At 37.9% G+C, this 27,559-nt stretch overlaps 1 protein-coding gene across 1 annotated transcript; it reads right to left on the bottom strand.

Moving 5' to 3' along the window:
• Window positions 1-235: 235 nt before the first annotated feature.
• prkd1 (protein kinase D1) lies at window positions 236-27,491 on the bottom strand. Its single transcript, XM_055057201.1, has 21 exons — window positions 26,836-27,491; window positions 19,775-19,913; window positions 18,512-18,643; window positions 18,233-18,402; window positions 18,114-18,137; window positions 17,402-17,609; window positions 17,167-17,244; window positions 16,349-16,550; window positions 16,148-16,271; window positions 15,491-15,568; window positions 14,554-14,721; window positions 13,623-13,734; window positions 12,005-12,057; window positions 10,299-10,371; window positions 7,959-8,065; window positions 7,193-7,354; window positions 6,242-6,340; window positions 5,350-5,510; window positions 5,105-5,211; window positions 3,582-3,667; window positions 236-2,443 (listed from the first exon to the last, which is right to left on the bottom strand). The coding sequence occupies exons 1-21, from the start codon at window positions 27,049-27,051 to the stop codon at window positions 2,213-2,215; spliced, it is 2,730 nt and encodes a 909-aa protein (XP_054913176.1). The 5' UTR covers window positions 27,052-27,491; the 3' UTR covers window positions 236-2,212.
• Window positions 27,492-27,559: the final 68 nt, after the last annotated feature.

The following is a 27,559-nucleotide window of genomic DNA, read 5'->3' as shown; positions in this document are numbered from 1 at the left end:
CTGTGACTTTTATATATATATATATATATATATATATATATATATATATATATATATATATATATATATATATAGATATATATATATATATATATATATATATATATATATATATATATATATATATATATATATATATAAATATATATATATATATATATATAAATATTTGTCTTCACAAACTGTTGAAAATCTCTATATGGCTGAATGGCTGCATTCACGCTGCAGCCTGAAGTGACCCAAATCCATTTTTTTTTTTTTACCTTAATACAACCTGTACCTGATCTTTTCATGACAGTCTGAACAACTCAAGATTAATTTTTTTTAATGTGACCCAGGCCACTTGAATATGTGGTTCTAAATCTGATACATATTTAATCTTTTCATATGTGACCTGAGTCTGTACAGTAGGTCACATTCATCCCTCCTGGACGTCATTGATACTCAGCAAATGTCACTATTCTGTATCCTGATAGTTTTAGCTGTTTATATTTAACTTGGGCACTGAAAAAATATTTCTTTCGTTTTGTTTTGGAGCCATTCAGAGTTGGGCTTGCTGCTGTACATTAGATCATTGTCGTGCTGGATTAACTAGACTAGTCACACCTGTAATACTTTACATCAGGGCTTTTCAAAGTGTAGTGTAAACGTCTATGAATGGAACATCAAGTATAGCGACAGAAAGAAAAACAAACAAACAACATAAATAATAAGAACAATGTAGTTGGTGGTGACGGGAATTTGGAGATTGTCGATTTGCCCTCTGACAGGCAATTAGCTCCACCATACTTTGAAAACCCCTGATTAGCATATTGTTCTGGGAGGATGGAGATCTCCTGGATGAGTTGGCGGTGTGCTCTTAGAGGTGTTTTCTCTGTGCATATTGTCTCTCACTAGAGTCCGCTGGAGTCACAAAGCCTTAGGGTGTTTTCACACCCGACAGGCTGGTAAACTTGATTGGGGACCAAAATTGCTGCATTTAATTCCATTTCCAGCTGGTGTGGTTTGCTTTCACACTGCACTGTGTCAAACCAACTCAGCCCTTTGAAAAATCTGTTCACCTCCTCGCCTGTGGCGGCGCTGTACCAAGAACCACTGAAGGAAAACTTAAGAAGACACTGAGCACAACGTACTTGTTCAGGAAACGTAAACCACAATTGAGTGTAATCAGATGTTAGTATTTGTAGTATTTCTCTTTATCTCTAAACTCACGTTTGTTTTGGTTGTCTTTACCCAGAATCCCATGTGGTATTGTCTACCTCTTTTGACCTCCACATATGCATTCAGACCTCACCAGAGTTCCCTTCAACTGAGTCAAAGCTTCAACAGAGTTTGCATTTTGGTCCGCAACAGTTTTATTATGCATTCACACCTCCACAAATGAACCGGACTTTCTAAACAAGACTGGAGTTTAATTAAAGCGGACTGAACAGGACTGGTGTGAACGCACCCTTAGAAATAGTTTTGTAACCCGGACAAAAAAATAACAAAAAACAATAAGTATGTCTGATCTGTTCTTGAATATGTTCAGATCATGGCATAATGGGTTGAATTTTAAGACCACAGTAGGGTTAACAAAAATAATAATAATAATAATTTCTCACAGAACATTTAATAGTGACAATAAACAGAAATCTGTAAGGAAGATTTTGTATTCAGTCATGTACTTCCTATTTCTTATTTCTTATTCCGACTCGGTTACTGTCACCTGGAAAGACATAAAGAATTGTAATGTTTATTTTGAATTTACTCAAACCTAATCATGAGACCTTCAATTCTAATGAGCTGCCTCCTTCAGAGGGTCACACCTGATCAGAACCTGAGCTTTTTATGAGCCATGGGGGAAACCAGAAACAGAAGCATGCTGATGCTTAAGTTTATCATCTCTAGTAAGAGTAACATGTATGTTTTAGGAATGTAGGCAGAAGCAAAAATCTTATTCAAGAAAAGCTACTGGAAAGACATGCAAACTCCACACAGAAAGCCTCCAGTTAGTGTTTGACAGGAACATTTACCTTGGAGAAGTCAGTCCACACTGCCGGTGTGCAGATTAGTAAACCTGTAACTGTTTTCATAGAAAAGAAGCCGATTTGAATGAAATGAAATAAAATGTAATACCTGCTTGAAAAATATTTGTAAATGTTCAATACTGCTCCTCCAGAAAAAGTTCAAACTTCCTTCTTCTGGTTTGTGTTACGTTGCGACGCTGTCCTCAGAGTTCACTGACCCTCTCACTGAGGGTCTCCAGCTCCTCCTCCTGCTCATGGTAGCGCTCCATCCCTGGATCAACATCGTTCAGAGGACCATTCATGAAATTGGAGGGGTAGTCAAGGCCGCTGAGCTGAGCATGATGGAGCCAACGAAGGTCATCGCTCTCATGGGTGATATACCGCTCGTTCATTCGACCCTCTAAATTTCTCAGGTCCAGCCACATCTGATAATCCTAGAGAGAAAAAAACAAACACACCTTCAGATAAAATGATTTAAAACTAATTTAATATTTTGTCACAATGCAATTAGAATTTCAATGGGTGGAATAAAAATCTTTGTTTTTGTGTATTAGAGGAAAAAGTAGTGAAAGTGATGAGATGGGAAGATGAAGTATGAACTTTGATAACTTTCTGTAAACATTCAATGGCTCGAGACTGTTCACTGTTCATTTTATACAAACAAAGTTGTTCATCTTAAAGTGTCACTTCCACACTTCTGTGAGTTAGGAATAAATATTTTGGAATGTCAAAGGAAAAAAAAAACAACAACAATAAAGTCATACCTGACACACAACAGGCCTGCTGGACTATCTGGGCTATCAATGGTAAGCAGTTTTGAGGTTTAAGTTCAGAGGTCATTGTTGTTAGTTAGGAGGTCTCAATTCAAGATGAGCTGATTCATTGGTCTTTTCTCCCTTTTTTAAAGCAGTCAGAGATTTAAATATCTGACTTTTATAAAAATATCTTTACATAGTTATTCAAACTGCCTCTGGGTGTTTTAGTTTGAATATGACATGAACTGTTTTCATGTAAAAGCTTAATGATCTGATTTTCTATAACATATCTAAAAAGTTACATCACATTACCAACTGCATGCTATTTCTAGGCATCAAATAGAAATAAATAAATAAAGATAACACTAAATAACGCGGACCAAGTGGAATTTGTATTTCTATCACTAAAACACACACAATTCTACAATCCTTATGAAAATGGGTCTGCAGGGAAAACAGACACACAAACTGTCCACTAGTTGATTATGTCAGGCTCTGTATTATGCAGAGCAGCTCTTCTGTTCATTAAAAATTGGACATGTTAATAGAAAAATGTGTTTCATAAAAGCTTTGTTTAGTGTGTTGCTAAGTCAGTGTAGTACCAAGGTAAGATGAAACATTTATTTCATTATACATTTCAGCTATTTTCTTTTGAAGGTTTTAATTGAACGATTTGAAACAACATAGCATGTTACATAAAATTAAACTCACCCATAAACACACAACACCCAAACAAAAATACAGAACAATAACAACCCCATCCTTTTTTTGTTTTTGTTAAATGATCACTGTAAAAGTTTTGAAATGTGTTTCCTACCTGTAGCCAGGGGTGACTGAGAGTCTTGTCCACACTGTACCTCTTCCTCATCTTCACCTGCAGGAGGTTGTTGATCAGGTCGATTGCTGCAAGGAGGGAAAGTAAGCAACAGAACCAAAGTAAAAAGGGCTGCCAGTTTTGTTTTTGTTTTCCTTCACTGTGTCAAAGAAGAAGCTCATTTACAAAGGGAGTTTCAGTCTTTATTATCACCAATTGGTAAAACCAGAGCAAGAGAACGATCGTTTGCAGGTTTTCCAGTGATTGTAAAGTTCCTGTTTTACATGTTTTGCTTTGCATTGAAACACGTTAGAAAGAAAATTAACAACTTAAATGATTATAGAGCGTACTACGTATGGAGAGCGTATTACTCTTCTTTAATTCTGAGGTTTCTATATTTGGTACAATAAACTTTCTGAAAGTGTTTTCTTCTTGAATTCTTCTTGATTTATTTTGGATTTTTAGCAGGTATTTTACAGTTGAGAAGTTGAGTTAATGTGTCAAAATGCTGAAACTAATACCCATAATGAAATCCTGACTAATTTAATAGGCTCTGCATCCAGGTAACTGACCTACATTTTATTTCATTTAATTATACAAAAAGTTTAACTTTCACCTTCTTTCATTTCCGTCTATAAGTTGTAATGTTCCGTGGGCAGGAGTCTTTCTTTTACCTGATATTTGGACATGCAGATCTATTGTTCAAAGACTGTCTCCTGACATTTAATCTGGAGGAACATTGCCTGCATTTACTTCTAAACAGCACCTTAAGTCACTCTGTCAGGATGAGGGGGAGGATGAAGAAGTGCTCGGGGTTTCTGGCTGAGGAGCGAGTGAGTCACTGATAAAACAGTCTCAGTGTCAACTTGACAACTTCAGTCAACAGACAGAGTGGACACATGTAGAGACATCGTCATGAGTCACCGAGCCGCCCAGAGAGGCAGCAGCAGACTTTACAGACATGGTGAACAATAGCAGGGCGAGGCTGGATTAGTTAGCTGTAAAGTGTGTCCAAGAACATGACTGCAGGTTTTTTCTCTTTTGATAGCCTGCCAGCATGTTGCTATAACAAGTGGTGGGTTTCAGGTGGCTGATGTGAATCTTAAAGCTGAAGTATGAAATGTTTAGAATTTGACATATATGTATTTGTTGAAACTGTTACTTTCTATGATTAAATCTCATAAATTATATAGATTTATTCATGAAATTTATTTTCTCCCTGCCTGAAGTTAAATCTGTATTCTTATTCCATACCTTCTGATTTTCTCAGTAGTTTTTATTCCAATTTTATGTCACCTTTCTTGCCTTGCGACAGTCTGGCCATCTGTCCAGGGATGGAGATGGGCACCAGCAGCCCACCTGACCCCACTAGGGACAAGGATGTCCATCATTACCACGTTTCTTTCAGACTTGGTTTCAGTGAGCTCAGGGTTTTTTTCACTGAAAATTTTATGGAAAATAAACTGCGGTATGGTGAACCTGACGTCCAGCCTAAACCACTAAAAAGGTTCTGCAGGATCACATACCTTCCTGGGAGACTTTCTTCCACGGGTGTGGAGGGTACATGAAGGCAGCATTCTGGATTTGATCATTAATATCTTCATCTTCATTGAAAGGGAATGTCCCACTTAAACTGCAGATACACGATATAGTTACAATGCAAAATATTACTATGATGACAAATATATTATTTCTGTTGATATGCATTTTTCTGAATCCAAACAGGAATTTGACCACTGATCTGATCACGAGTCATTTTTCTGATACCTACCTGACGTAGATGATGACCCCCACTGACCACATATCCAGAGAACGATTGTAGCCTTTGTTTCTCAGGACTTCAGGAGCAAGGTATGCTGGTGTGCCAACCACTGAGCGCCGGAAGGACTTCTCACCAATGATCCGAGCAAATCCAAAGTCACAAAGTTTTACCTGCAGCAGCACAAGTGAGAGGAGGCTGGTCTAACAAACCCCCACTTCTCAGCAATTCCCTTCCTGCTCGCAAGTGACTGGGCATAATGGGCGTTTTCCAGTCTCTGTCCCAAAAACAGTGGCATGACATGAAGCCTGGGCTTCTGGACAAGTTTTCATATGCATATAAAAAATTTACTCAAGACTTCAACCCATCAAAATGCAAACTTGATAAGCTGGTTGGCTTTCTGGCACTGACCTGGTTTTAGAAAAAATTCTTAAGACTTTCAGAAATGTTTGCGGGATGTTATTCGGTGTAGCTATCGTGGAAAAAACATTCAGTTAAAAGAGGACAAGAAGCATTTCCTCTCAACATTTTACAATATATGCCTCTGTTTTCATGAGTCCTTTAAATAAGGATTTCTTTCTCATAAAACATGGAGACTGTACCAGAAGACATCTTCTAAAATTAAAGAAGCTAAGAAGGTAACTTCATAACTTAAAGACAAATTAGTGTGGTTTGGCATTAACAATAACGCCAAATCAAGAAGAGGACATATATAGCTATGCACCATCTATAGCAAAACTTCCAAAACAAAGATAGTGGATTGGTGTTATTGTTGCCTTCATGTATTTCCCATGTCACCATTCATATTAAGACTTTAAAACTGTACTTAACTTAGCTAATTTAGTTAAGGTTAAATGCAGTCCAGCAGTGCCATAATTTGCATTGCTAAATGGACACCGATTACCTGAGGAAAAGAGTCTGCAGAAGCCAGAAGCACATTTTCAGGCTTCAGATCACAGTGGACGATGTTCTTGAAGTGGAGATGCCGCAGAGCCACCAGGATCTGATGAAGAAGCAGAACACTGAGGAAGAGCATCACAGGAACCTGCTGGAAGACTCTGAGGGAACTCCAGAACCTGGGCTATATCAACCGGCTTTTCTGCAAGTGTTTGCTTTATTTTTGCATCGGATTCACAAAGAAGATTGTATCCATAAAATTCATAAATCCTGTCCACAAAGGCTTTAACTGTGATCATCTCCACTGTCTATATGTTGTGTGACGACAGACAAAAGACTGACTTTCTAACATCTTTCTGTTCCAAATGAACTCGATGAAGAAAACAATGTCAAATAATCTAATGTCAGAGAGATTATTGTAAAGATAATCAGTCATTTTTATTCTTGGTCAGGATGATGTGGCTTTCAGACCAAATGTTGCCAAAACTCCCCAAGAAATCTGCAAGTTTACCTCTGGAGCTAAAAAGGAGGAGGACATTGTGACAGCGCACAACGCAGACAGCAGAGTGGGCTTTGTGGAAAAGCTGTTCCCACACTCACTGTTTGCCTTTTACTCTATCTGGAGCACTATGATACCTGCCTCTATTAGCTGTGAACGCCGGAGCAACGCAGACAGATTTCAACACTTTCAACGTGTGCTAGCTCCACCTTGCTGCATGAACTACCTGGAATAGTAATGATTGGTTCAGAGCGCTCAGAGGAGTCAATGCTGCTTTCAGCCCAAAAGGCTCATAGAACATCTTAAGTCTGTTTGTACTGGAAATGCTCAAGAAATCCTCCTGTTGATTTGTGGATTTTCTAACACTGAAGTTGAAAAGAGTGTCTTTATTTCATAAAGTTTAGTTAAGTAACGTCAAGCTCATGATTATGGGTAATGCTGATTATAGTGAAGTATTACCTGTGTGACTAGGAACTTGGTGATTCTCTCCGGTAACCGACCTTTCTCACTGGACAGGATCATCTCAAGCATGTCTCCATGGAGCTTCTCCATCACCACAAACACTCGCTCCGGCGTCTCAAACATGCACTCTAAGTTGACCACCCCGGGGTGGTGCAGACTCTGACAGAAAAGAAGTCAAATGATATTTATCTCCACTTGGGCAATAACCATCATCAATGTTTCACCTTCAAATGAGAGTTTATACCAATAGTTTCTTCACCCTACATGTACATAAATGCTTACGAAACGTAATAATGCATGATGGGATGGGAAAGTTACCTGGGTTTTAGGAACTGCACCAAACTTCCATAGGAATGTTTTGCTGGTTCCTTGTAATTTTGGTGATTTATGCAGCATTAGTCTTGTCTGTATTGGCTGCTGATCCACAATGCTCTAAGTCTGAATTTGAAACAAGTCTGAGTATTCTGACGAACAGGCCAATACGATGATCCCATCATGCTCACACTGATTGGCAGCGCATAAAGAACGTTGACTAAACGTCACTTTAGAGACGACAGGCGCTGTGATCTACAGCAGGGCTGGTTTATAAAACAATATCGAGCAACAGAAAATATGTCAGATAGAATGTTGACAATGTCATTGGACTCAGATCCAGAACCACAGCATTCTGGGGCATGTAAGGCAGAGGAAATGCTTTGATCGCTCAACCTCTCACTGCCAGCTATAGGTTGGCATCAACTAACTAACTCATTGCTAAGGTTACCTGCAGGATGGCCACCTCATTGCGCAGTTGGCTCTCCTGCTTAGTAGGAAAACGAAGTTTATCAATTATTTTGATGGCAACATCTCGACCAGACTTCCGCTGTTTACCTGCAACAAATACATTAACTTTTGTTAATTCCAGTTTTGTTGGATAATACTGGGAATGCAGAAATATAGCATATATTTGAGAAGGTTACAGTGACACCAGGGGAGATTTTAGTTTTAGATCTTTAGGGATTCTCAGCAAGTAACTTTATCGAAACAAATGTTTCACATCGATTTATTATCTTTGGAGAGATGCTTGTCTCTTTTCCAATCAGAAACAAACTTTATTGTTGAATGAAAAATAAAAAAATTAAAATTTCCCAAAGGTATGAATAAATTTGACCTTCCACATATAATAGTTTAAGGAAAATGCTCACATATATCTCTAAAGGGTGAGATAATGTTCAGTCACATACAACATGGCCTCTAGGCATGTTGTATATGCCTGGAGGCCATACAACATGCTATCAAACATACCTCAAACAGGTATGTTTGAGGCCACCTGTAGAAACTGTTGACCTGTAGAAATGTTTGCTGGTCCCTTGTTATTTTGACCTGGTCAAAGTCAAAGTTTTTACAGGTCAAAGTTTGACTTGTAAAAACTTTCAGTTTCTACAGGGCAAACAGGTGTACAGTAAGTTAGTCAACCAAAAAAAAAAAAAAAAGAGTGCTTGTTGGATCATGGACTTGAATTATTTATCCTGTGTTGCAAAAGGTGACATCAAAGTTATTAATCATTTTTCTGTTACTCAGGAAACAATTGTATCCTGCTTCCAAGGATAAAATCAGATTTAAATACATGAGTAGGAGGCATTAAACAGGGTAAGTTAGTCACCTGTCTAGCCTACAGACTGTAATAATAGCTAATTCATGCCAATAACCTGCCCACATTAAGCACTGTGAACACCCAACATGGGCAACACTTAACACAGGTGGGCAATTCATGTAGCACTTTATATTATAGCACTCTAAGACCCAGTGCTGTAATGTTACAAAATCTTTTTTTTGTTTTGTTTGCCACCCAGACTGAGAGACTGAACCTTATTGTTCAGCCAAATGCTTATGGTAAGACATTTGGAATTAAATTGTCATATTATGGTCACAACTTAAAAAACCTTGACTGAGCATTTTCAGTTTTGGAGTAATTATTACAATGTCAATTGGTGCAACTCTTAAAAAATGGAGCATGTTTTATGTGTTGTAATATTACAGAGTTAGGACAGCATGGCAGTCCATGCTGTGCTGAAAGTGCACAAAGTTAAGTGTGGTCCAAAGAGATATATTGTAACAGTACAAATACAATCATGTTCCCTACATCCTGATGACAACCAGAGCTCAATGCCCAGTGTCCTAAATTTCTTTTCAAAATTTCAAACAATGCATGAGAGGCCAGCAACACCCATTGGGCCTCCAAGTGAGAACTGCCATATCTGGTATCATGATGTGTGAGTTTGATGTGAACCATGGTAACATGTCTACCAATGATATTCATAATTTGCCTCATGATAATCAATTGATGAGGCGAATTAAACATTCAGTTGTTCAGTTGTTATTCAGACAGTGACTATCAATAACTTATGCAAAATTCTGCCATATAATGCAGCCATTGTTGTGATATCACATTTTCAAAAGACATTAAAAAAACTAAAACTCTGAAAACATCCTTCTTCATTTAGATCTGACAGAAAATCCAAACCGATCCAACCTTGCGTCCAGTCCGATCCAACCTGATTAACTGATTCTAATTAGACTTTTGAGTGAAGCAAACCTGACCTGATAGTTTAAAGACCTCTGTTCTCTGCTGGCCCAACTTTCCTGTTTTTAGCTAAATATCTTCCAGCTCCAATTTGTCGCTTATTGTAATCGCAGGGAGAGTCAAGTGCAAATTTTCTGGGATGTGAGATTACTAGGAGTGAAGCAGGGCAGAGCCGCGTTGCAAGCAGTGTGCTACACTTTTTACAGTATGATTTTATTTTTTTTCTTTCTGTCTTTCTTTCTGCATTTCTTTTTTTTTTCTTTTCATCTTTCTTTCTCTCTTTCTTTTTCACTGAAAGCTTCACGTTCATACAGCAGCTAACTTTCAAAAAAACTTATACAGTATGTCAAGTAACTTTTGGTATTGTTTAAACAGTTAATTTTTAACACTTAATCATTTAAAATGCTGTAATAATTTTACAAACAGTAGCTGTAACAGAACAACAAATTTGTTTGGGCTACTTCTTTGCAGTGGAAACAATTACTTGAAATATACACCTTAAATAATAACAGCAAGGGTTTGGATGAATGTGTAACTCACCTCCGTAAACAATACCAAACTGTCCCGAGCCAAGAACTTCATCTGGAAAAATCTGATAAACTGAATTGATGTCCTGGAGAAAAAAGTTTGAATACAAGATCATTAGCAGATTTGATAGCATTAAAGTGTTTACTAAACTTTAATTTTTCTAAAACAATTTAATATATGTCTGTTCTGAAAAAGCAATAAAAAGCATAAATGAGACAGATTTCAAAATTGGTAAATAATATAATATTAACAGTAACTATCAATAATAATCAATAAGTACCAATAACAGAAAAAAGCAAAAAAAAAGTAAATAAAATGTAAATGTGATTTGTCTATAAAAAACACAGCACTTATACATACATAGATATAGAAAAACTAAACAAATATGCCAAAATTAGTGAGTTTGCTGTCAATACCTAAAAACTTTCAGAACAATCTTAAATTGACAAAATTTAAGATTCAAATGTGAAACCGGAAGTAAATCAATCAAACCAAAAACCATAGTCACATTTTATTGAGCAGGTGGGGGTCTTGGAGAGAACAGGGTGGGGTCACTGGGGTTGCAGAGGTTTGAACGGTTACCATGGGATCGGTTTGTTTAATTGGTGCTAATCTGGTTCAGTTCTAATTGCTCGTCCCCAGACATGGAGCTCTGCGTCAGTTCATTTATGTCACACATAATGCTATAATTACTGATCGTTTAACAAAGATCCACCTGATTTTGTGTTATATTTATGTTAAATCCATAATAAAGCCTTTCTGCAGAGAACACTGAACACTGCTCCCATGGCGGTACTTTGCTCCAGTCGTTCTGTACCGGCTGCTTTCATTCATTCATGTGTTTGGCAGATCATTTTGTAAACTGGTCTTTGTTGCTTTGGTCCTACTGATGGAGGAATGATGAGAATCTCAGATGCTATTTTCCTTTGCATCTGAGCATGGAGCATAATGGCAGAAAGGATTTTAAATGTGTATTGTGAGGAGTTCAGACTATTTTGTGATATTAGGTCATACCTCTGAGCTTCAATGACAACATCACCAAACAATTTCACATGTTAAATTAAGAAAAAGTTTCTTCAAATACAGAGAGCTTCCCGGATTTCGGAATGGATCCAGGACTGGACTGGAGCCCGGAGACAGTCCAGTGCCTTACAGTGTGTCACAACACAGCATCACAGACCAATCGTCTGAAACTAGAAAATATTTCCTGCTTCTGCTGTCCGTAATCGCTGTCATTTCATCCCCTGTTCACAGAAAGCCTAATATCACACCTCAGGCAAAGACGACAGGAATACAATATTATAAACCTCGTCCTCCTCCTCATAGTTTGTGGTCTAATTACCATAGTCTCTATGGAAACCATGTAGCTGAGTGAGTAATCACAGTAATCTCCATTTGATGTGCTTGATACTTGCTCACCTTGGAGATGGTAAGGGTACATGTCTGCACGGAAACATGACACGATGTTCTTGGCAGCTTGCAAGCTTTTTTCTTTTAATATACATTTCAGTTACATAAACCCATGCTGACACAACGGCAAAAATCTGAAAAGTGTCAGTGGAAGCAAAAAGCATAATTGATTCAAATCCATCAACTCTGTAACCTTGCAAACGCTTGTGTGTGTGTATATGTCTGCATGCGTGCGTGTGTGTGTGTGTGTGTGTGGGTGTGCGTGTGTGTGTGTGTGTGTGTAGGTGTGCGTGTGTGTGTCTTCTTACCACATTTTCCTGGATCTGACAGTTGGAGACTGAAATACTGATGGAAATTTCCTCTGTTGATCAGAAACAAAGATGATCAGAACAGAAATGAAGCCAAACTGTCAGACTGACTCATTAGCAAAGAAAATTCAGTTCTTGGTGCAACTTATCTGCCACAAAGGGAAGAATGACCATGTAACTCAACTCTTAAATGTTAAAACTGTTGTTTCTCATTTCCTGTGGCAGTGATCTGGTGTTAAATCAATATTTTAATCTGTTTAAGTCTTATACCTGAAGGCTGTAGACGACTGTTTTAGTTCAACAAGCAACCTCGGTCTGACTCTTTGGAAGGATTAGTCATGAACAGTTTGACGTCACCAAAGCTTTAAATATCTCTGATGGGCTTTGAGTGGGCATTGTCAGTCTAAGGAGAGCAAAGTCCCTGCAGGGGGATTCAGCTTGAACAAAAACAGTTATATCTAAGTCATTTACCATGGAGATGATTTTCTATTTTTGCATGCTTTAGGGTGCTACAATATTTTACCTCTGATGTGTTCACAAGAAGAGTCCTTTATTCATTCTAAAGGTACTCTCTCAAACTGCAACTTGTCATTTTAGTTCAAGTAGAATAAAAGATGAATTTGCATTGAAAGTTAAATTGAGAAAACATTACATGTTCAGTAATAAGTGTTTGGTTCGTTGTTGGGTTTCAAAACAAATTATTGCGATTTTCAGGTTTTTACAGCTAAATGTAAAATCAAACTAATTATTTTTTGCTTCAGTCATTAACAATTTGAAATAAATCATACAATTATAGGTCTGTTCCTGTAATGTCATCAGCTGCTCCTGAAATGGGTCGACTCCCTCTTCAGACAAACAGAATAAAACTGGTGCTGGTGCCGCAAATCTGTTTGTACAACAGATTTGCGGTACAAACAACATATCTTCAATTTTCAATTGATTAGTTTTCAGAAGTAACATTTTTATTTAAATGTGTTCCTAATTTCACTGCCATTAAACAAGAGACATTATGGCTAATACTTTAGACCTGGTGTTTGTGAGTTTTCTTTCTCACACATCTCTGTTAAGGTAGTGACAGCTTATAACCATGATGGTGTTGACAGAGTACTCAAAGCAGTGTTGAATGGTGAATATTAATGTATTGGTTTGTTTTTCTTGCTTGTCCATATGTTGCGGTTTAGGTAAATGTTGCACAGTGTGAGCTCTGCTGGACACACATATTGTCACCGTCGACTGAAGGCCTCCTGGCTGGTCAAAATGACCTTTTCAGAGTGATGATGAAAGACAACAATTGTTTCACTGATGTCAGTTGTTTGCTGTATTTTCTCAACATCTTCAAAATCATGAAGAAACAATGAGGATAAATTTCAAGTCTCACACCTGTTTCTCAGTATCTTGGCTAGTTTTGTTACTGAAATGATTCACTGAAGGTATCCTGTCCTATTCTGCACCTTTATCTGAGATTGCGCAACAGTTAATATTTTACCTCAACAAGGACATGAGTCTTAAAGCTTTAAGCATTGGTTGTTTAACAAATGTCATAATCATTTAGTCTTTTACATCTTTAATTTATAAAATATTTGCAGGTGAGCTGGTCTTGTGTTAATCAGTGTCTTACTGTGCCCGGTTCGGTGGGAATTGTGGCAAATTCCTGTAGAGACAGCTGGCATCAGAGCATGCTGGATGGCCATTTCCCACATCCGAGCCACATCCTGCCCAACTCCACTGACCTGAAACCAGTTTGTGGAAATGAAATATTTTAAATTAAATTGTTTTTTTATCTATCATCTTCTTCCAATTGATCTGGGGTCAGGTCACGAGGGCAGCAGGCGAGCAGAGGCCCAGACTTCCCTCTCAACAGCTGATTGTCCAGCTTATCCAGGCGAATCTCATGGTGAGGCCAGGCCAGCAGAGAAATGTTGTGCCTTCAGCATGTCCAAGGTCTCCCTCTGGATCTCCTCCCACTTGTGAGGAGAACTCATGAACAAGACCCTGGGGCCCTTGAACTCCTCCACTTGAGGCAGGATCTTGGGGCACTCGACCCTTCTCTGTCTCAAGACATGACCTTAGATTTGGAGACCCTGAGCTTCACACATCTGTAAACTGCTCCAGTGAAAGTTGTGGGTCATGGTGTGATGAAGCCAGAGAACCACATCGTCCACAAAAGGCGGATGCTGAAGCCGCTTACAAACCAGTTTTTGTTGTCAATGGAAATGCAGCTATTGCATTTGTCTTTTTGTATGAAGATTCTAAAGTGCTGATAACCAAATGACTTTCTACATTTTAGAGTTGCTGTCAATTATTACTGAAATGCTGGGATTCATTCACAGTAAACAACACAGATGTAACCAACACCAAGCATGATGGGATTGAGAAGATATATTGGCTTACCATGCAAAAGGATGAAAATGTATGCTCATAATACAATCTACTCAAAGTTCTGTTCTGATAAATCATTTAAACACCAGCATGGGTGCATCAAACCCTCAATCACTGAAAGCTAATTCTGTATCATTTCACATCAAATATAATTCAAATCAGTCTCTCACCAGGATGCTACTGCCAGTCATGGATGATTCGCCTCTCAACAGGTTCTCTCCGACATAATAAACTAACATTGCTGTAGTGATTTCAAAACAGTGAGGGTTGGCTCCTTCTGGAAGCAGAGAGAAGTTCTGAGCTGGCTCCAGAGACAGGATTTCTGACAGAGGAATCTCCTGCAGACAGATAAGGAAATAAACGGAGCAAACTTGTGAAGATACAAATTATTTGGGTTTGGGAGATGAGTAGAATTCAGAATCCATAAAGTCTGGGTTTACTGAATCCACTTACTCTGAATCTGTGTTCATATTGGTAATGATGACGATACCTTTTCTAACAATGATAATGAGATTGAACTGATATGTGACTAAAACTACATTACATTTTAGGCCAAAAACTGAGATTAAAACTAAATAGATGAAAATTTGTTGTCAAAATTAACACTGCTCTGAATTGGAAATGTTAGTCTCTGGTTGCACAATACCGACTTCAATGTGGTTTAAGAATTCTGAGTATTTTTAAGTTCAGAGTGAGCAGGAGAGCTATACAAATCCATTGTGGTGAAGCCTTGACATCTTGAATCACCATGGCAACAACTGGAAAATAAAATCAAGCTATTTTATTTTGCTGCTGCAAGATGCTCTTCATCAAGCTTCTAAAGGACATAAGATATTGAATAAAAGAATAACATGGCAGGAGCAAGAATACTGCTTCACAAAGCAACACACAGTTGAAAGAAAAATTATGTGACAGAGAGAATTCACTGAGATCATTAATTTCTGGTTTTATGTACCTTGTTTTTATATTTGTTATGAAACAAAGACTAAGGGATAATAACATGTAAACTGTGAAGATAGATAGATCAAAATGCCAAGTCAACATTTACTATCATAAAGAATGTGATTCTTCCTCAGTAATCAAAAAGGTTGGAAGTGTGTATCCTACCTTGTAGTATTTACTTCCTGTATCGTTTTGATATAAGGTGATGCATTTACTGTCCAGCCGCCAGTAATGGCGTTTTCTCTGAAACAGGGAGAAAAACAGACGTCAGCAGAGGAAAGCAAACATAACCAGCAATAACTGAGAAACATCAGTATCAAAAGACTGTTTTGGTGGAAAAATTATCTTTAAATTTACTCTATTGTGATCAAAAACCTTTTCTATGAAAAAAGGGACAAACATTCTCTCTAAACATCATTTGGAACTCAAATAGGATTGCAACTAATGACTATGTTAGTAATCAAATATCCTATAGATTGCTTTAATGATTAATCAATTAAATGGACAAAACACGGCACATTCTGCTCATTTTTTATTGAACCAATTCAGTTGATTTTATTTTAGTATTAGAAACACATTCAAAAAACACAAAAAGTCCACAAATAATTAAATTCAGTTTTTACATCAGTTGCAAAATTAGTCGATGATTATTGATTATTTCAGTAACTGATTGATCACAATTAATCCAATTAATTGATTCAACCATAAACTCAAATTGTGCTAAGTATAAGATGCTTTTTGGTCAAAAAATAAAGAACAGCATTTAACCAAGTGAAATATTTCACAGTTTGTGGATAGTATAGGTGTTCAAAAATCAATTACAAGAGTATCCTTGCTGGTGTAGTGAACCATCCAGCCTTCCTTCATCACATTGCTGTTCTTCCTCTTGGTGTGTTTGACAGACTGAACAATTCGCATCAGTGGGATGTTGTTACTGGTGGACGGGCTGCAGGCAGACAGACAAAGCACAGCCTCAGCCTGGTTCTGTTCCAGCTTCAGTGGATGAATTGTTGGAGTGTTTACCTGATGGCACGGTTGGAGTCATCCAGGTCAGGGTCACGGAGGTCACTAAGGTCAGCAGATCCGGTGTCCAGCATTAAGCCCCCATCTGAAGTTAGCGCTTCGTCCATATCATCCAGGAGGCTACCACGTCGGTCACCACTGGGGTCGTCAAGGCAACCCTCCACCATCACAGCATCTGACTCTCCTCCGGGGCTCAGAAGATCTGTAACACAACAATTAAAGTCATAAAATAAAGAATTTAACTCGGGCTAGAATACAATTTCAAAACAAAATTATTAAATTGTCAGAGCTAGCATTGCTCTGACAACACTTAGACAAAAAATAGGTTTAACAATGAGAAATCGGAGAATTGTCTCAGTTAATGTGAGTGAATCACCAAGAGGTTTTGACTTAATTTCAGCTAAGAAAAGAATTTTAATTATACAATAGTTGTTTTGTTATTGGGAAATAATGTTACATCCCAAATAACAAATATTGGTTCATTGGTTAAAGAACATTTATGTGATTTGAGGCTTTGTTGTGTAAAAGCTAAATATACTTACTTTTGGAAATAGCTCAATTTAAAAGATAAACAAGCTCATGTAAAATCGTTTTTTCACATTTGATCTTGTCTTCTAATCGTCTTTATATAGTTTTATTTTTTTATACTTTAGTGGTTACATTAAGCTTGGCTGTAGGGTGAAGGTCCAGAAATACCTGGTTAACCTGAATAGCTTGGCCTGTCAGGGTTGTTGTACAGAATGTTTTAGCAAGAGAATCCATTCACCTATATGTAAAGTATGAAATGAGCTCTGATGGTTTTGTGTGTGGAAACTTGCCTTCATTTCTAGAAACTTCTCCAAGGCAGTTGTTTGGCACTTTCAGAGCACATCGTTTATGGCAGTTAAATTTACAATCTGAGAAATACACAAGAATGGAGAAGGTCACTGTTACAGTGAGTAAGCTAGCTACTGAACCAGGCAGTTACTCTTCATCAAACCCCCCATAATAATGTTCTTTAGCACATTTAAGTACTGGTGCTGGCTTAAAAGTAAAGATCACTAATGACCGTACCTTTGCATTGGAGACCCTGTCTGAAGAGGCCTTTCAGCAGCTTCTTGCAGTGTTGGCACACAGTTGGCCGGGTGTATGAGTGGATTAGGAATGTGTGGGGAACCTTGACCTTTGACAGTAGGATTTTGTCCAGCTCAATGGGGCGTCCGATGTATGACTGGGTGCTAGCTCGCCGCTCCCTGCCAGAGTAATAATCTAACTGGTTCTTCTGTCGCAAAGACAAACAACCATGAGGTTTGCTGGTGACAAGTGACATTTTTAAAACAATTATAATTCAGACACACTGAAGGAAACAGAACAGAATGACTCATATGTTTTATTATTGAAGCAAAGGAATCTAGCATGACAAAAGTGATGTGTTATAGTGCGACATAAGGCTACATATTCAGCCTCTACTATAGAACAATACTGGAGTCTGTTTTGTACTTTCTTGCTTAACTCAGTTTCATCCTAATTACCTAAAGGAGTATTTCAACATCTAACTGTTTTCTTACTATCCACATTATAATCTCAATATTACCCAAAATATTCTCATAGTTCAAAATCTCTTTTCTTTTGTTCGAAACAAATAGTAAGTTTAAGTTAGAACTAAAAAAACTCTAGATTGTAAAATCCTGCTTCTGTATTTGTATAATAAAAACATTTATGCTGAATATATTTATTATACAAATTTACACTCTAAGTTTGAAATTTTGAAATTGGAGGGACTTACCTCAACGTTGGGACTTACAGGAGACTGTACCATAATGAACATACACAATAAGACAATGCAGTCAGTTATGTCTCTGAAAATAACATGATTTTTTTTTCATCTCTTACAATAAAACTGACCAGCAAAGCATCATCTGTGTAGTGGGGAGGGGATGGCTCAGCAGAGAGGGGGCGGCCCACGTTGACAATTCCTCCTGTTAGTGAAACCGTTGAATTGCGACGCCTTCTCACCCCACTGCAGTTGTTGGGAATTTTAAATGCACAGCGTTTGTGATAGTTGAGACCACATCCTGGAAGACAAAAGTCCACCAAGATTGTATTTATTTATTTTTTTAGTTATTATACTCTGGGTTTTCCTTTCTTTCATCATGCTCTGGTTTTGAGCCTAAACTTTCTTACCTTCACATTTGAGCCCCTGCCGAACCAGACCCCACAACATCTCGCCGCAGTGGTCGCAGAAAGTTGGAGCTCTGTACGAATGAACAAACAGACTGTGTGGACGGATTTGGAAGTCCTCCATAGTGGCTGAAGCTGCAGAAGATCAGATCATAATAGCTGTGAACTTGTAGAAAAATATTACTTGTAGAAATATTTATTTTAAAAGACCTGCTTGTTTTAAAATAAAGCTAATTCAAACTGTTGTAGGTATTTTTAATGTAAGTTATTGATAAATGAGCTGAATAGTGTTATAATTCAAGGTAACTGGCTAGATACGCCATCTGTCCATCTCCCCTAAAAATAGACCCTATCCCAAAACCAGCACTTATCCTTATGGGGCCTGAGCTTTGGGCCCTATAAGAAGTGTGGGTCCTCACAAAGTAGCATTTGTTGAAAAGATTTTTTTCACCTTGCCAGGTGAGAAAGTATCACACTCCCACACAAACTCCACTGTGCTGTGCTGATAGTGTATACAGACATTGGGAAACATCAGTTGTTCGGCTGTCGTGCTGCTGTGTATGAACAGCTGAGTTCTGTTCTTCAGCCCAGAGACGGGTCCAAAGGACAGATGAGGACCTTGCTCTAAGTTAGCCACTTAGAGCCACTTCTTGTTTGCAATATGTTTCTTAATTAAAAGTAACATGTTTACTGGATTCTTTAGGCTGAGATGCTTTTCCTCACATTTTAAAATCGCAGGCAGACCTGCAGTAGGGTTGTTTCAGTAGCACCCTTTGAGACTCCTGACAATGTGAAATGACATACACTGACAAAGTGACTATTAGGCATGTTTCAATCAATTCCAGAAATGTTTGTCTGCACCAGTGAGTGTATTGTTGTGGGCTCACATCCTGAAACTGATGTCAGTTCTTTGAGTTAGGCTCTAAGGAATTGACCAACAATTAGACCTGCATGGTATCAGTATGTGCAATATCACATGTTGCTCTTTGAATATTATACAAACTATAGGAAGTCATCAGATTGGGTTTACATTTACCAGAATATTATACAGGGCATCTGGACTGTTTGATCACAGAGTTTTAAAGCATCACTTCAGAATCAGAATTCCTATCTGATCAATTCTCATGAAGGCCTGAATTTGTTTGTTCAACAAAATGATGTGCAAGACCTATCGTACACTTTTGTAAACTCACAAAAATGTATTCCACAATACCCAGAATGTTTTGCCCGTTTGGCAACGCATTAACACGCTTCCTCTTTTCTCACCTGACAGAATGGCCTCCACCAGGTCGCCCTCCTGGATCTGCGAGGCAGAGCGCAGCAGCTGCAGCATGTTGTCTGATGTCTGGTCATGACGAAACAAAAGAATCTTTTCATACATTCCATAGAATCCACACTCTGGCAGCTGGCAAAGAAAAGAAAATATATTGTGAGCTTTTGGGTATGGTGTAACTGCTATATTCTTGCAGCATTCTGCCATTCTGAGGTCTGAGTACCAAAACTGTTGCCCTTGGAATGGCATAATCTGACTCAAAAATAACAGAAAAGCAATGTAAGCAGATAGTATTTATTTAAAACTTGAAAGAAATGGTCAAGAGTTTATAAAACGGAAAACAAAAAACAAATCGTCACTGCTTATCTCAGCAGCTGCACTTCCCTTGACCATGTAATTTCACAATGTAATATCTTGAAAATAATTTTGCTAAATGTAAAAACATAAATTTTGCAAAGACTTTTGTTTTTCAATAAAAAGTCCTGGTGCTAGAATGAGATGGTTTTTTTATGCCCCATCTCAAACCCTGAAATGGGTTTATTTCGTAAAACTGCAAAGAAATCATTTTGTACCAGATGGTGCACCGGTGGAAAATACAAAATATAAATAAGTTCCAAAACATGAAAATCATATTTATATGTAAAATGACTCACTATAAACAGAGAAGAGAATATGACATGCAGCAGCAGAGAAGGAGTGACGTGAGCAGAAAGTGATGACAAAAAGAAAGAACATGAGGTTGAGTGGCCTCATTGTTCAGACCTTCACCTGCCTCTCCTCTCTACCGGCTTCTCAATAATACACTGCATAGATACAGTTTTGTATGTGTGCTGTCGCCATAGCAGCATTGCAGCTCTTGTTGTCATAGAGACAAAACGAGGCTGATTCCTCTCCATCTTTCCAATCTTTTTATTATATACAGCTTTAAGACTTTATATGTTGGCCAGTCTGCACAGCAGTTAGACCTGCAGATCCCCAAATGCTCAATTTAAATTATTTTAGCTCGTAATGCAACCCAAAACTGAAAGTTGTAAGGGTAATAAAGTTTTAGCCATCAGTTAATGGGTGATATCGGTTACACTCCTCCTCACAAGCTTTACTAAGTAAAAACCAAAAAGTGATCACTGCATACTGCCAACTATTAGAGAAATAATTTTTAAAACAAAAATTAGACAAAAATTACAACACAATACATTTGTGTAAAATCGAATATTTCTGATGAGGCCTTTATGAATAACTTGTGAGTTTTCAGATTATTTTCAGGTCTTTTTGAGCAGAAAATTAAAAGTCATCCAGAGCTTTACATCTTAAAAAACAAGCTTGTATTTTGTGCATCTGATGGTATTCATCTGGCTTCAGGGAATAAAATAACTTACTATAATCTTCACTACATTACAACAGTCTTAGAATAGTTTACCTCTTGTTTTTCACCACTTAGCTTCTTAAGACTCAAAGACTTACTGAAGTAAGTCTTAACAGTAAATGAACAGTAGATTGAGCCTCTGCTCCTTCATGTTCATCAATATAAATACTTAAGCTCTTAGTCCAGTGGTTTCTAACTCCAGTCCTCAAAAACTACTTCCCCATGCCTTTAGGATGCATCCCTCCTCCAGTGCAGTTGAGTCAAACGGATTGCTCATTTCCAGGCCTTTGCCAAACTTGATGCCTGCTGAAAAGATCATTTAATCGTTTGAGCAAGGTGTGTCAGAGCAGGGATGGATCTAAAAGTTGCAGGACAGTAGATCCTTAGGATTGGAGTTGGAGACCACTGCCTGGCTCTCACTGCCAAACTGCCTTAAACTGTTTCTGTGCTTGGTGTAGCTAAAGTGATGCATGTCCTACACATACTAAGGATCATGACGGAAGCACCTAGTCACCATGTAGCAGTCCAAGTCTGAGTGAGCTCAGCTTGTGTTTTATAATATTAAGCTATATTCGGAATACTGTGATGAAGGGCCAGGAAGAATTCTTTTTATTTGTATTCAAATCCATGCACAATAATGTCAATAAACCTGTCATTGGGTGCTTTTAACACATACTGGGTGGTGAAAGAACACATTACAGTCCTTTAGCTGTGAATAGTTTTATCAGAAGTGTTGACTTTTCTGAACAGAAGAGGTTAAGAAAAAAAGATTCAGTGGGTAGTAAGTTTGGTGTGTAGACATAGACCAGCATAACAAATGTGACTCTTTAAAATGCAAGTGATGGATTATTTCTACTTTAAAACTACATTGAAAATCAAATAACAATTACAATTTCAAAAAATCAAATAACAATTTTCAGTTTATTTAAAACTGAAAGTTTTTAATATTTATAAAGTCATGTACAACAGGAATTACCTAAAACATTTTAAGGTGAGAGGGGGATAAAATAAGGTAAAAAGAAAGAGGCATGAATAAATAAATGTGAGGACTTGAAACAAGCAGGAAGAGATATGACTACCAGATGGATGAAAGTCACATCTGTTCATCATCTTCCAATTTGTTTGGAAAGCAACGGCCTGCCTGTATGTGTGCGTCTGTAATAACGGTCCTCACAAGGACACTTCACAGTCCCAATCATCATCAGTTGCCAGGCAACAAAGGGAAAGCACAACGGACTGATACACGGTACACACAGTTCCATTTTTACTGCTTTAGAGGAGCAGAGGTGTTAGTATATGTGTATTCAAAACCTATCAGAGGTTATAACCAGACTGCTGCATGAACTAAAGTTAAAGTTAAGTTATGATGTATTTTCTGGATCTGACCCAAAAACTCTTCCTTGTTAGTTCAGATAGCATTCATGCAAATGAGCATCAAAAGCAGATGATGGAGCTCCTCTGCTCATTTCTCACTAGAAACTTAACCAGAGGGCTACTGCTCTGCAATATGTCTTAACCCTCTTAGTCAAAGTAAATAAAACTTTATTTATGTAGCACCCTGTAGATTTCAAATGCTGTGCAGAAAAAAAACCCCAAACAGTTAAAAGCAGTTTCTAGTTAAAAGCAATTTTAAAAAGCTGAATTTTCCCCTCAAACTAAGGAGGGGCTCTTTCAGTCTCACAACCAGCGGGTCTTGGTCACATGACCTTAGCATCCTGCTGGGGACATCTGAGGAGATGTAAACCAGTGCCTGAACAGCCCTGTAAGTGAGAACCAACATCTTAAAGTGAACTCTGCAGTTGATGGAAAACCAATGGATCTGGGCAAGTATCTCTGTGACGTTGGCACTGCACAGCTTCTAGTTTTATCAGTCATGACCTTATGTAATGACCATAGTTTAGTGTGATAATATGAAAACCTGAAAATTAAAAGAATGTCTTTGTGGATTCTCACCGTGAACACCTCACTCTAAACTGGGCCTTAGGGTGTTTTCACACCTGAACGTCCAGTAAACTTAGTTTGATTGGGGACCAAAACTGCAACATTTATTATGTTTTCACTTGGAGTGGTTAGCTTTCACACTGCTCTGTGTCAAACGAACCAATGTTTTAAAACACCTGTTCAGCCCCTCATCTGTGGACGCACTGCACCAAGAACCACTGAAAGAAAATATTGTATATGAAAACATCTGAAGAAGACACTCAGCGTAACTTCCTTCTACAAGAAATAGAAGGAAAAATCGAGTTTAACTGTGTTGGGATTTTCTTTTGTCTTCAGCAAAAAGCCATGAGCTATTCCTAGATATGTGTTTGTTTTGGTTGTATTTACCCCAGACACCCTGCGCTGCACTCCACTTCATGCTGTTGAAGTGCTCTGTGGTCCACTTGGCATTCACATATACATTAGAACCACACCAGAATTCACTTCAACTGAACCAAAACCTAGGTTTGTAGGGTGACCAGAGTTTGTTTTTTGTGGCGTTCATCAGAATTTGATAGTGTATTTGCATCTCTTCAAATGAACCAGACTTTATAGGCAAACAAACTCGAGTTAGATTATAGCAGATACTTTAAGACATCAACAGAAACAAACTCTTTGCAAAAACTCTGAGGCTCCCAAACAAATAAAAAAAATCATTTCCATAACTGCTAGCCTTTCAGGTACTATCTATGAAAATCACAAAAGAGACCACTGACTAAAGGAAAGCAGGATGAGCCCTTATCCATACTAGAAACAAGCTCAACTTCTCTTAAATTTCAACGGTGTTAGCAAAAGCTCCAACTAATTCAAGTGACTAATTCTTTAACAGCAATATCACAGAACTTCACATTTAAGCAAATATTCAGTTTCTTAGGAGAGTTCTTGATGTTCTTTTGAATCAATTGTTTAATGAACCCAAAGTTAAAAATCAATTCAGACAATTGAGGCTTGATTAAAAAAATTTAATCATGCATCCTTTTCTGGAAATGTACTCATCAAAAGAAGATGGTGAAGGGAATTATAACCATGAGTATTTCTTCTGGGAAATTCATTTTGTAAAGATAATTTTTGGTAATCAGCTCTACAAGTCACACAAGGGAATTATTACTATTGTTATTAATGTAACAATAGGGCCAGCTACCAAATCAAGAATATAACTGGAAAAATGTATAGAAGATCAGACCTCAGCATTTCAATCCCTATTTAGAATCTGAAATATGATGGTTTGAAATGTGACCTAATGATGAATGCTAATTAAAGATCAGTATTAGCTCACTCTGTTTTCAGTTATAGCTAAAAAATAACAACAGGAGATGTGGGATTTTGAAAGAACTGTACCTGACCAATTATCAGAAAAATATATTTTTATGTAGAAAGATGTTAGCAAGCATTCTCCTCATCACTACACTGGCACACTAAGCATTCACCTTCCAAATATTCATAAACAACCAATCATGCAAAGTGTCCTGAAACAATATTTGCCCACTTGCAGATTTTACCTTCTTGTTTAACAGTTCAAATATTTCAGGTCCTCAAATACATACATTTTGTAAGAGAAAAATAAGATGTGTACAGTAGACCTCCGGTGTGGGTGGGCCATTAATTCATCTTATTGATTAATCTAAAGTGCTATCATTAAAAATAACATTTTGGGGAAAATTACTTTTCTTTTTCGCCAATGAGTGTAAAGAGAATAACTTTAGAGTTATGATCCACAGGAAAATGAGTGGATGGGTAAGCGCACAAAAATTGCATTGCAAACAGGAGGACTTCATTGTGAATGCAAAATGTAATTTTCAAATGATTTCAAGTATCCAAACCAACATGGCCTTATGCAAAATTATAATGACCCTTTTGTTAAAGAATGAATTAAGAGTGAGCAACACAGGGGGGATTTTTTTAGGCACCTTATGATTTGATTAATTTATGAGTCAGAAGAAGATGTAATTATAAATCAAATGTTAAACCCTTCAATCACACAGAACCACCACTAGCGTCTTCGTAATGTAAACCTTCTATTATAGTTAATTGATATTTCCACCTGTGTGATTCTCATTCACAGCTCCTGTATGGGATTCACAACATGCTAGCTGCCACACATCAGAAGACAAACGTGAGTCTAGAATCCATGGCACTGGTTAAGAACTATCCCACATGCTTCTAGTGATTCTGGCACTTTGTTTCCATCTTGTAGGATGAGCTCACTGTGTCCTAAGGCTCCAGCTCTTCAACTGCACTTCAAAAAAAAAAAAAACTTCAGACACTTCAACAAAATCTGCTCTGGACTTTGTCTGACAGGGTTTCTCTTGTTTGTCACAAACAAAGTGAACAAATTGAAGGTTTCAGAGTGGCCTAATCAAAGTCAGGACTCAAATTCAATTGAAATTGTGTGGCAATACCTTAAACATGACGTTCATGCTCAAAACGCATCCTGTGTGGCTAAAATTACGTGTGCAAAGAAGTGAGATAAATGACTCACTGCCAGTTTTTACAGATGATTGATGGTGGCGAGAAAAAACATTTGATTTTTTTGTTTCATTACAGTTTTTTGTTTGTTTTGTTTAATTTACTTTAAGTCAGTTTGGATATAATATTTTCTCCTAAAAATGGATATAATTTTAGAAAACTTGTCTATATTTTCTCTAGTCATGCAAATTATCACAATAAACCTTATTTCAATGTCAGGCATTTGAACTTGGGTTTCTGTAAGGAACTTGATATATTAATAAAAAGGATGAGTGATTTGTTTTCATTTTAGAACAGTGTATGAAATATTACCATTTTAATGACCATAAAATACTGGGCATTTAATTAGGTCAAAGTTTGATCAGGTCAAAGTAGTTATAATTTATTAAGCACTTATCAAGGAGAAAACACCTGACTAATTAGTCAGGCTGTCTGCTTGAGTTCAGTTCTCAGTCAGCTGTTTGACAGATATGCAGCCCATAGCTTACCAACTGTACTTTTGCAAAGGGTGTTCCATTAATAAGAGTAACACACACAATGACTGTGTGTGCTTTACACACCTGCAAATATCTATTGTGACATTTTTTGAGTGGGAAATATGATGTGTAAGAACGTCATATCAGCCAGCTTATGCCAATGTATTTGCTGCAAAACATGCACTTTTTTCACTGGCTTGCTTATATGCTAACTTTGTGTCTAATTTTTGGAAAATCAGACTTCTAGAACACAGTTAGAATGTGGTCTAGAATTTCCCAGCTGTGCTGTGGTCAGTATCAGGTCAGAGAGGTGCATGTCTGCCGACAGTTTTCTAGCAGATCTGGACACAGTTGAGAGGAGATTCTCCAGGGCTCCAAAGTTTTGAAGAGAGGATTCAATCTGCAGGTGTTGCATATTTGTGTCATCACTTTGATATCCTGATCACCTGTTTTCATTTTAGTGTATTATTGTATGCATTTGTTATTGGGGTTTTTTGTACCTGTACAATGTCCTGCACAAACACAAACAAAATGCACTGTTATTATTATTATTATTATTATTATTATTATTATTATTATTATTATTATTATTATTATTATACACTAACTCGATTTAAGAACATGTGATAAGGATCAGTAAACAAATAACTACAAAGTGCATCAGGATGTGGTTATTATTGAAAAACGGTTTTGTGTTACATTTATGCATTTTGTTTGCAATGTGACAGAATCAAAGCTTCCGTTGAGCGTCTGACAAACTGCTGGTTACCTTCTGGTTGATGATGGAGCACGCCACTTCCCGGACCTGACTGAGGTTGAGCTCCGCGGCGTCCAGCAGCACCGGCTCCCGGCTCATGCCTATCTGGATCTGGAAGGAGATCACGCCGCCTCCCACTTCCCCTCCTCCTCCCTCGGCGTTGAGGCTGCTCGTCCCTCCCAAAAACGGCAGCGGGCTGGGCGCCCGGATCAGCGGAGGGGCACTCATTGAAGCCTTCTCCTCTGCGGTTCCCAACTTTGCCAAGAAACAATTAGAAGTCACAGCGGTGACAGATAATCGCCCGGTGCTGCACAGAGAGAAAGAGAGGAGGGAGCCAAGGGAGCAACCCTTGGTTTAAAGGAGATTTAAAGGAGATTTAAAGCGTGGAAAATCGCGGGATGCTCTGACGCACGGAGCGCCCCAAAGCGTCAGAGAAGCGCAAAAAGAGTTTCAGACGAAGCACAATTCATCAACTACAGAAAATCTCTCAGTAGCCCCGGCTAAAAACGCACAGAGAGGCACGAGGACACAGAACGGATGTGAAGGGAGAAGGAGAAGTGACTACATGACTGGACCAGAGACTGGAGCTGCCTGGAAACCGGTGAGGCGGGTGACAGAGTCAGAGACGTCAATACTGGATGGAGACGATGAGGAGGAGGGAGATGAAGAGGAGGAGAGGAAACCTCCTGTGCTGATATGGACTGAGATGTTTTCATTTTTAAGGACCATTGTTTTG

Source organism: Poeciliopsis prolifica, unplaced genomic scaffold (assembly GCF_027474105.1).
Source record: "Poeciliopsis prolifica strain line A6 unplaced genomic scaffold, Auburn_PproV2 SCAFFOLD047, whole genome shotgun sequence".
Taxonomy (NCBI): Eukaryota; Metazoa; Chordata; class Actinopteri; order Cyprinodontiformes; family Poeciliidae; genus Poeciliopsis; species Poeciliopsis prolifica.
This window is presented reverse-complemented; position numbering and strand designations above follow the sequence as displayed.

Bases quoted from the DNA above. Each gene is read 5' to 3' on its own strand.
- prkd1 (XM_055057201.1), bottom strand. From the start codon at position 27,051: ATGAGTGCCCCTCCGCTGATCCGGGCGCCCAGCCCGCTGCCGTTTTTG. The intron at 18,403-18,511 runs GTAAGAAAGTTT...TTTGTCTTCCAG, and splicing joins GCAGGGGCTCAAATGTGAAG to GATGTGGTCTCAACTATCAC. The intron at 10,372-12,004 runs GTAAGAAGACAC...TTTTTTCTCCAG, and splicing joins GTCAGATCCAGGAAAATGTG to GACATCAATTCAGTTTATCA.